We start from the raw sequence: 11,239 nt of genomic DNA on the forward strand, positions 1-11,239 counted from the left end.
GGGAGGAGGATTCATCTTAGAACCCGGGCCTGAAGAGCAAGGTATGTGCATTATTCTTATGCAGTTCATATTTCGATTAATTCAGCTCATTCTATATCACCCTCTGGGCTTATTCTGGAAAGCGTAGTTTGGTTAAACTAAAGTCCAAATAGTAGAAGGCACTCAAACCTATTGTTTCAGCTGTGGCATAACATCATTTCACCAATTTAATTCAATCATAATCTTCATTTTCAGGTCACAACATGGACATGATTGGGGCAGCTGTCGGGGTGGTGGGTTGTATGGGGCTGACAGCTCTGGTTGCAGCTTTTGTTTTGCGGAGAAGAAGAGCAAGTAAGTTCTCCTAAGCTTACTTCCTAAACTTACTAGAGCTTTACAGGCAGGGTGCTGGTGAAATCAGCTCTATGGAAAAATTGTCACATATACCTCTTGACATGTGTCCACACACATATGTCACCTTGAGCAACTGTGCAACTTTGTGGTCTTTGAGGCAATCACTTACGTGAGATGCACTGTTGTCCTATAAGTTCAACATTCACTGTTCCTCTGTTCCTCCTGTTTGCAGTCATCAACCTATAGATACACATTGTATTAATCTGATTACAATTCTTAGGAAATCTACACCATGTCTTTGCATTTAGTCAGAATAATTAATGAACTCATCTGTATTTTTTCTTTTAGGCGGACAGCTGCCTGATGAGTCATGTGACACCATCAATACCATCAGTGTAAGTCCTTCTAGAACATACAGAGACAAACCTTATTCTGAATTTCTTTTGAAGGCATTGGAAGTTAATGAAAGCTTGTGTCTGTCTAGGTTGTGAACACAGATGAAGTGATCTACGCCGATGTTGTTCGCTTCGTTGGCTCTGACAGAGTGAGGGTCGAGGAGTGCGATTCCACAGAGTACGCCTGCGTCAGATACAAATAATTTGCTCTTCGTCTTCATCTGTTTGAGCTCTAGCTGTTCTAATGCCATTTAATCCCACTGCATTTAACACTGTGATACAGTCTGCAGTTATTCTCTATACTCTAACTGCTGCTAGTCAAAGATTAAGCCAGTGATTTGTCTTTGTGTGTTTTCCAGATCTCTGTCAGATATAGAGTTTCACAAATGTAATATCAATATTAATTGTATTTCTTATTGGGCTTTGGGTATATTTTGGTAAAATTGTGTTCAGATTGAAAATAAATCAAATGACAAGATGACACATTGTTGTTAATTCATTCTATAAAGCTGAACCTTAAAATAGCAGTTGAAATGACAAAAGCAAGAGTGTGAAAGTTTATTATAGACCTTGATCTAAACATTATCTTCTCTCTTTTCCTGTGGACGAAGAGCTTCGGGATCCTGTGTAAACATTTATTTTGCCCACTGAATTATGATAACTTTTCTCAGCGTCTGTGTCTGTTAAAGTAACTGGAGCAGTCAGCTAATTACACTGCGGTTTCTTTTGTTATCATTGCTTGCACTACCAAGAAAACATACTGTGCCACTGCATCCTCTTCATAATCCCATTAAGTACACAAACTAGGTGTGGGAACTTGAAATATGAGTGGCAGGCTTAGTAAGAAAAACACACCCAGTCCAGTCTGTGAATGTAATTATTTACCTGCAAAGTTTTTCTCAGAGGTGATTGAGTACAAAAAAAAATATGTGGCCAAGCTGCACAGCCAAATGTAGCTCTTCCCAGTGGGCTGAAACAAAGCCAGTTTACCAGTGCAATCATGCAAAATGACATTTTATGTTGAGTACTTCAGCTGTCCCTGCTCTCTCCAGCTACTCTACACACAGTCACACCTGCACACATGTGCACACAAACACACACAGCCACAGCAGGTAAGAGACTGCCGGAGCCGGTCCCAGCGTTTCCCTATTTGCATTTTAAATACTTACAGCCAGCCCACTACTGTGTTCACAGTGCAGCGCAGCACAGCTAATCTACACACCTAAGGTGTGTGACTGGCTATAGCCAGGAGTCTGCGGGGGTTGAGGAGATTGGTGTAGACACAAGAAAGGGGTGATGAATAAAGACGTACCCGGATGAGTTAGACCCCCTTGTTGCATACTGCATTTAACAGATACATGCTAATCAGAATATGAAAATGTTCACTTTCTTGGCTTCATGTTTATAAAGCAGGATGCATGAGTACAATTTAAAATGATGTGACAGATATCACAGTGTGCTGCTCACACTGCTCAAAGTTGAGGAACGTAGCATACAGTATGAAATTGTACAGGACTGAGAGGCACTTCTATCAGGTCTGTGTAGTGAAGCTAAATTTATCTTTTTATCCATTTTTATGTGTCACAGGTCCATAATAAATGTACAAAAAGGAAATCTTATGAAGATTGGCTACAATAAAACCACTGACTAAAAAGTAACTTTTAAAATGAATAAGCCTACAGAAACAGTTCACTGTGACCTCTCTTCCACTCCACTGATGCAGACACCTCTTTGACCTTTCATTACAACACAAGCAATCGTCCTGGCCTTTTATAGAAATATACTGTACTTTTTGATATCCTGTTTGTGAATTTGATGCCTGTACAAAAAAAAGTTTGAAGGAAGAGAAAGTAATCCACACATACACCTACTGACCAACCTTTTAACAAGTTGCTGTCTGTATGCGTTATCTTTATTTGCTGGTGGTCGGACATACAAACCAAAGTGGTGAAAATGTACCTATTCTTTTGTGAACCCCCAACGCGGGCAAGCACACTCACACATTGTCCAAACAGCTGATAAGGTTTAGGTCAAAGCCTTGAACCTCAGTGAACTCAGGCACCAGCTTGTCTGCCAAGGCCTTGGGGTGGACTGATCAGTGGGGGCCAAATGCTCTTGTCCCCTGGTGTGTGAATGTATGTAGGGGTAAAAAGCCATAGGGTCTACAGTAAGAGGCTGTGGGGGTTGTGCATGTGTGTGTGTGTATGTGGAACAAAAGGCCTTGATTACTGAAATCCTGCAAAAGGCAGGAGAGGAGGTGTTAAAAGTGATACAGTGGAGGAACAAGCAGACATGGAGCTCAAGGGCCTTTCCCTAGTCTCATGTCCACACCCCGTCTACACATATTCCCTCTAATCCACAAACTACAAGTGCACACTGAAGTACAAATGCATCTATTTATTATTAATATAAGAGGTGGAAAATGTGTTTTTAAATCGAACACTGACCTGAATAAGTTAAAATAAACAATATGGACATATTTTTTACGCAGCATGAACATGAGGAAAGTTCATTTATGAAGCAAAAAGAACAACAGATAGCACTGAGATGCCAAGAGCACTTGACAAATAACCTTGAAAGTGAACTGTTGACATCTGGAGTTGACTTTGACAAAGAAAAGAAAGAAAAAAAAAAACTAAAAGCCACCGATACCTGCAAACCCACAGGGCTGCCTCTGTGTTTCTGTGGCCCCTGACACGTTGGCTTTTGTTAACACTTCACATTGAAATTGACCCTGGCTCGAAGTGGGGAGGAGGAGGGGGAGGGGGAGGGGGAGGGAAGAGGGAGGTGTTTCACAGCGCCGAGACAAAAAAGCGAATCGGCGATTGTCAATTTCCTGGTGGGAGGTGCCGCCTATCAGTCCCCCAAACCTCCACTGCGCACCGGAGGACAGGACACTCAGGAGCTGCACGCAATGGACTAAAAACCCTCAGAGTGGGATCAATACATCAGCTGTGAAACTCTCTCTGCGAGCACGGTGACTCCCCTGCGAGACTCATTCTAGTCTCTGGACGCCCAGGTAAAACTTGTTTCCACTGTTGTTTTTACTGCGTGGTGATTAACTGGAGTTATTTTTAGGAAGACGCGCGTTTTATGTTCCCTTTAGAGAAATAAACGGGGCATAAACATTAAACTGGAGATGTGGCAAACTTTTAAGCCAACAGCTAGAAATTAGAGGAACGGACAAATCAAACAGCATGACTCCAAAAACATTATTACGCAGCGCAAAGTAGGCCTCATTATGGAAATGAGTTTGATTTGAGCCAGATTGATTTTATTTAACTAAAACAGCTACGGGAATAATCGGATATGGCAGACTTTTGCTTGAAAGAAATGTATTTTTGGGAGTAAGTAAAAAGAGCCATGATATCGCATTTACAAAAACAAACCTAAAAGTTTAGATTTGGGTCAACCAGGTGAGTAACAGAAATAATTCAGGAACAGGAGAAGTGTTTTTTTACTTTTGAATCCGCATCAACAGCCTTTTGAATGAGTTGCAGATGTTGCTTGTTAGTGAAGTTTTTCTTCACTAACAAGTTTTTCTTCATTTAATATTTGCCCTCTCTTCCTCCTCTAATGTCTGTACTCTGTCCTTCCTGCAGCCCTCATCAGATCCCCAGGTATGATTCAGAGGAACGAGGTCGTGCTGTCTGTTCTGGCAGAGCTCCAGGAGGCCACGGAGAGCTCTGGCCTGGATGCTCTCATCACGGTGGGTCGGGAGGTGGACCAGGTGCTCGCTCCCTTCCAGCTCCCCAAGGCCCCCTGTCAGGATTTCCCTGAGTGGGCAGGCGTAGACGACGTAGCTCATGGGCTATATCCAGGCGATGCACCCGGAGGCCTCCTGCCTCTGAACTGTAATGGAGAAGGCAACTTACTGTTTGATGCAGTTAGCATGTTGTTGGTGGGAAACACTGGACTTAGCTTGGAGCTACAGGTAAGCAGGATCTTGATCTTTGTGGTCTAAATTCGTACTATTGCACTTAAAGCACACAAACAGAGGTTTAAGTATTGTGATGCTAATTTCATTATTATTGTTCCTCACAGGTACGAACCGTTGTGGAGATGGTGCTGTGGAAGAGGTACTACTTGTCCGGGATGATCGATTCTAAGATGATGCTCCAGGCTGTTCGCTTCAGTCTTTGTGCTGAAGAGTCTGAAGACATGCTAAACCTACCTGTAACAGTCTTGGAGGCCATCTTTGATGCTGATATTAAAGCTTCCTGCTTCCCTGGCTCCTATGCCAACATGTGGCATGTGTATGCGCTGTCATCAGTTCTTCAGTTCAACATCTACTCTATCTACCCCATGTTCAACCCCAAGATCAGACCCTATTTCAATAGAGTCATACGCCCAAGGACCTGGCCTAAAGACTTTGAGCCACAAACCATCCATGTCATGTGGTCTGGTGAGTTGTCGGAGTCGTTGTTCAGGCCAAATCATTTCGTTGCACTTGTCCAGGCAAGAGACCTCACGCTTGGAAGCCCCGACAGCGAGCAGAGGGCGTCACCCACAAAGAGCGAGGAACTGCTGAACCAGGACTTGCACCTTTCTTACCCGAGCCTCAAGGACAAGTACAACATCACCAAGAGGACTTTCTATCGCTGGAAGAGACAGACGCAGGAACACTGCAAGAAGTCGGCAGCCAGGTATGAGGCAAAGTATTTCCTGCAGGCCTGCTACTTGGAGGGAAAGCTCATCCCTTTGCACCAGTTTAAAGAGTTCTTCCCTGAGATCTCAAGATCGTCTTACTACAACTGGAAGCACGAGCTTTTGAAAACTGGAGGAAACTTCTCCACCTCATCTTCAACTGGGGAGATTAGCCCTGGAGAGAGCACAGAGCAGGAGGCCTGGTCATCACCCGAAGCTAAGCAGGACGAGCCAGACCATCATGACAGCGTGGCCAGTATGTTTGGCCTCAGCCTCGGCAAGCTTGATGCAGAACGGGCTCAGAGTTTGTCGCACATGCAGGAAGCAAAGCGCTGTCTGCAGACTTGCATTGCCATGAACACCTCCTTCCCCTTCAGGGTGTTCAAAAGAAACTTCCCAGGCATCTCAAGATCAACCTACTACAACTGGAGGAGAGATGCCATGCTGTTCAAACGAGGTTACAAGGGCAGTGCTGGCAGCAGTGAGGATAGCTCCGACGCTGACAAGAGCCAAAGCCCAAAAAGTCTGTCACCAGTGCTGCTTAACATCAGTCAGCCAGCTGTGCCAAGAATGAGGATCTGCAGACGGAAGCACAGAAGTTTCGGGCTGGCATATATGGGCAAAAAGCAGCTCAGGGTAGCTGCAAAGTTGCATGTGCAGAAGTCCAAATGGTCCCTGACGAGGTTCAGGCTCAAATTCCCTTCCATATCCCCTTGTTTCTACTGGCTGTGGCGTAGCAGCCAGAGCCGCAAGAAAAAGATGGTCAACCAGAGAGAGGCTGAGATCAGCGTCCCCGAATGTCTGGAGAGCACAGGAACAGAAAACAACATTATGGAAAGCAGGATGGAGAGCCAGAATGTGCTTCCTTTGCTGGATCGTCCCCCCATCCTGTCATTTGAATACCCACATTCAATGCACACCTTTCACAAAGAGGCACCCATAGAAGAGCAAATGTTCGCGATTGATGTTGTGACTCTGGCCAACTTCAAGGCCAAGGCCAAGCTCTTCCTGCAGCAACGCTTCGAGGAGAAATCCTTCCCCACGTTTAAAGAATTCAGGTCGTACTTCCCGTTCACTCCTCGCTCCACATACTACATGTGGAAACGAGCTCTGCATCACGGGGTGTCGCTGGTTCATGGGTAGACGCACAAAGCTTTTTATTCCATTAAAACCGGGCATTCAGGAGCAAAATGAAAGCTCTGCTGGTGAACTTTTAGGCCCCAACGCATTCACATTCACACCTCTGCCTCTGTAAACGAACTACCTACACATAGTTGACTTTGTGTTCGGCTTTCCTGAAAGACTGTTAAGTACATCAGCTTAGCATCTAAATGCATTGTGTCCTTCCTCTGCCCCCACCAACACAGATCATTCCTCCCTCCTGGACATTTGCACGTGTGTGAAAAGAAACTGAGTTGTGGGTTCATTTAAACTCGGCATGTTGCCCTGCAGGCAAAAGGCAGTTCAAAGCTGTTGTTTAGTGGCATTTTGTTTGAAGCCCTCTATTCTGTTTTAATCCCTGCTTTTGGACTTGGGGCCCATATTTTTTTTTATTATTTTTTCAGTTTTCATTGTTGTATTATTGTTACTGCTTAAACTGTATGCTTTTTGTTGCCTGTGTATTGATCTGGGACATTTGTAGTGGTTTGGTCTTTTTGATTTTTGATTTTATTTTTTATTTTTTTGAAAGAAAAGAGCAGACAGTTTTCAGAGAAGATTACTGTTTTATTTTATTACAACATCCTCCATAAACAGAGTTCCAGTCCTGTTTCTACTATGGAATACACAACTCTGGGTTTGTCTTGGTGCACTGAGGTTTTCGGTAGTTGTATGTATAAATATTTTGGCAATTTAAAATGCCCCTTCCTGGGAATCGCCACTCTAAACTGTGAGTTTTTTTTTGTGTATTTGCACTGAAATGTTTCCCACTACACTGTTGAATGTACCATCTTGGCCGTTCCGCACACTCTGGTTAAGTTGTAACTTCAGAATTGTCTAACAATTTTTCTTGAAAATAGGATATGGATAAAGATATTTTATTTTTGTACACTCCCTTGTTTCCAAACTACCTATTTCCCTGAAATACTGGGATGTTGTGGGGGGTTTGTCTTTATAAGCTACCTTTGTGTACTGCTCTCCACGCAGACTGATGTGTTTTGCAAAACTGCCTCTTCTTGAATAATTGATTTCATTTGACATTTGTACTCTTGCATATTTATTTTTTTTTGTATTCATCACATATCTGAAAAGGGTACTGTTAACAGTAGCAGTTTGCGTCATGTTCAGTCAGTTGAGCTGTATATCAATAAACAACCAGCATCAGACCTTTGCTTCATTTTTTTCCCCAGCCAGCTGATCAGTTCTGATGTCATGGTCAGTTTTTCTGGCCTGTGTCGCTCAATTTCATCATCTTATTTTATGCTCCACAATATCCGAGTACAGGCAACAGTTAAACGCCTCTAATTGTCCTGAATCACTGAAGTGGTTCCAAGTCATCAAACTATTGTTCATGGCGATACCAGTGTCCCCTCTCAAAGCATATCTAATCTCATGCTCCATCAGCCCCATCTTGATTTGACTACACTGTTTAACGCTTGAAATCCATTTTAGTGGCACAAGTCTGCTGTACATTATGACCCAAAAGGCCCGTGAGGCCAAATCAACCATATCCGTGTCAACAAATGGTGCACTGCGCAAAAGATAACCAGAGCAAAAACAACAAAATCACTTCTTTCTTTTCTTTCTTTTTTAACAGCAGACAAGCAGGTTAAACCCAAGCAAGTCAGCAATGAGCTTTGAGACTGGTTTTGTGTTTTTTGCTCACCTCCTCTTCTCTGTTTAGCTATTGTGCTTATGCTAATGTTGTTAATGGTCAAGACTGAGAGGGAGAGAGGGGGAAGGGGCTAATTGTATGCACGGGGATAGAGGTGTTTGAGATAAGGCCAAGAACATCCAAGAGATTTTTTGGGGGGAGGGCTAGAAAAGGAAAAGAGGGGGATCTGTACCTTTTTGTCTCAGACATCTGTATTGAAACCAGTGTACTGATCAAGTGACACCGCATTGTTCTCTGAGTAAGTGGGGATTTGCGCAGCTACACATTTGGATAGAAAGCCTCCGAAGTGGTCTTCATTGTTTTTAGCTGCTCTGCTTTTTGTACTGTGTGTGTGTATCTTTAATGACACAAACACTTAAACAACATGCCCAGATTTTGGACTACCGAGTGTCGAAGCATTGATGACATAGAAATTTACTTTGTTATAAGATTTGCAGGATTTTCAAAACCATCCTCATCACTGATCAATAGTAGTACTTTTTACACCGTGCTTTTTATTTTAACTTGCTAGATAGGTTGAACTGAACTCATCAGTGTTGCATTCACAGCTCTATCACTTTACACTGGTCAGCTGCTGTCCCACTCACAATCTATTGCAGGATTTCAGAATGAATCACTTCTACAAGCAAATGATTAAGAAAGAAAATCATCTGATCAGAAGAAGATCTAGGGGAGCCTCTGAAAATTAAACCCCAACATCCTCGATTTGAGATCAGCCTGGGACATCTGTCTACTGTCTGTAATAAAAACTCATCCAAATAGAAGCGAGCGCCATCAAATGAAGACAAATACCTCCCATTTTGCTTGAATCCAAGTTTGAGTTGATAGCTACATTCATCCATCCTTCATTAAAATCCCTTTTCTGTATCATGAGTTTCTTCAAACTGTCTTATTTTAAGGCCCTGATTTAATTTGAATCCAACATATGAAGTGAGATTTGATAAAGTACACATCATTTGTCATAAAACTGGGACAGCTACAAGAAGAGCCATATGTTGTTGAAGGTAGTACGTCTGTTATTCTGTTTGAATGAACATGCAAATTTGAAATTTTCATTAGAAAAAAAAAAAAAAAAAACGTGATCAGTGTCTCAGGATCTCAGAGGTAAGTGACCTTGGCATGAGCAAATATTGATGAAGTGTTAGTCTGCTTCTCTGCCGGTGGGCCTGTTTGCCAACTCCATCTTCATTACTGCATGATGGAAGGAAATCTCACCAGCACTGAGCTACTCTACATTGTTTATCTCAAAAATAGCATGAAAATAATGAGGGCTGGCAGGTGGGAGCTGAAGTCTTCAAGGATTAGCATACTGCAGTTGCTTCAGAAAGACGGAGCGATAAAGCAGAGAGCCGTCTCAAGGATGCCAATTTTTCTCGGTAAACAAAACAGACCTGAGAGACTGCTCAGGTCTGTTTTATGCCACGGTGTGCTGCCAATTACCCTCTGGTAGGAGCGGCGATATGAGCTCGGAAGAAACCTGAAACTTGACCTTGGTGTTGAAAAGGTGAGGAGGAAGAAAGGTGGGAAAGCTAAACTGTTTCTGACTGGCAGTCCTGAATTCAGGTGACACTTTGAACTCGCAACAATCTCAGTTCTTTACTTCCAGCTGAGCCATGTCTACTACACCTCTTGTTTATGACAATAACAGTTCTGATCTCCAGTTACAAAAGCATGCATGCCATCAGTTTGTCCACTGGGTGGCAGTGGTTGGCTTCACAAAACAGTTTCCATGGTTTTGGTTGCCTTTATGAAAAGGCTCACCACAAACACACACACACACAAACACACAGTTTGGTTTGGATGCAAAAATCAATGCGTTACTGCACCGCTCAGGATGCTCGGCGCAGATTTCTCTTGTGATAACTCTATTAATAAACATAATCCCACACTGCAGCCAGGTAATGCAGAACCCAGATAGCGTCTTGGGGGAAACAAAAAGTTTCACGCCAGATTAATACAGCACAGACAGAAAGAGTGATTATTCTCATGCCTGAACACTCGATTGGTTCTTTGTCTTTGTTTATGAGACAAATCCGCCTCCTTTCAAAATAAATCAATGAAATTAATTTGAATAACACCTTTGCCTCAAATGCCACGGGCTTCTCAGAGAGATACAGGTAAGTTAGTCAGCCACAAAGCTCACTAAGAGAACAATTCACCTGCCTCATAGAACCTAGATAAATTGTTCTGCCTCCTATAAACAAAGAGTGAAGCTGTAAAGTTTTTGATTTCCCAGCTGTCAAATGTATATCAAGATTAATAAAGGTAATGCAATGGAGAAAATGTAAAAACAGACTATAATCCTCACAAACTCATATTTATGTCTTCTTTAATGGCAGCAGTTCCCAGTTTCTGTTTTAATCACCAGAAATAATAACCATATTTTGGTCACGGCCAGCTGGCACAGCCCATTGTGATTCAGCATCGTGTCACATTAGGTGGCAAAAAAAGGAACAGAGGTCTTTCTAATGAGAATATGCATATTTTGTCAAGATTAAGTGGTATGAAAACCAAAGAAGTTTTGCCGAGTTTAAACCGGGGCGCTCACAGAGGGACTGGGCGACTGCATCTGACTTGGTAACGAGGCTGATAAGAATTCAGTTCTGTCAAGGTGCATGTGTGCTCGTGTGGTGATGTTTTGCATTGTTCATGTCAGCCGAGGAGACAAGAAGCCTTTTTGTGAATTTTCCATGAGTAATGTGCAATTTTCATGCTTAATTATGCATAATGTTGTGCCTGAGCATGCTCAGATCTCGGGGGCAGCCAGAGGAGGATTTCGTTAAAGCAAACCTGAGGAGGGAAGCTTCAGTTAATTCAATAAGAATGTTATTTACTTACTGCTGCTTCTCGCATCAGTTTCCTCCCACATTTGTTTTACTGATTTACTGCAGGGTTGTTGTTGCTGCTGCTGCAGGACCTCCTATTTCATCTATGAACACAGTTTCACACACACTGTAGCTACTGATCAGAGACCTGCGCTGACAAGTAAATCAATGAATGACAACCTCTGACTCGTTCTTCCTGCATCAAT

General features: G+C 42.8%; 1 protein-coding gene across 1 annotated transcript; it reads left to right on the forward strand.

Moving 5' to 3' along the window:
- Window positions 1–3,644: 3,644 nt before the first annotated feature.
- vrtn (vertebrae development associated) lies at window positions 3,645–7,699 on the forward strand. Its single transcript, XM_084560827.1, has 3 exons — window positions 3,645–3,747; window positions 4,331–4,662; window positions 4,773–7,699. Exons 2-3 carry the CDS (start codon window positions 4,351–4,353, stop codon window positions 6,516–6,518), a joined length of 2,058 nt encoding a protein of 685 aa, XP_084416953.1. The 5' UTR covers window positions 3,645–3,747; window positions 4,331–4,350; the 3' UTR covers window positions 6,519–7,699.
- Window positions 7,700–11,239: the final 3,540 nt, after the last annotated feature.

The sequence above is a fragment of the Chelon labrosus genome (assembly GCF_963514085.1).
Source record: "Chelon labrosus genome assembly, chromosome: 14".
NCBI classification, from domain to species: Eukaryota; Metazoa; Chordata; class Actinopteri; order Mugiliformes; family Mugilidae; genus Chelon; species Chelon labrosus.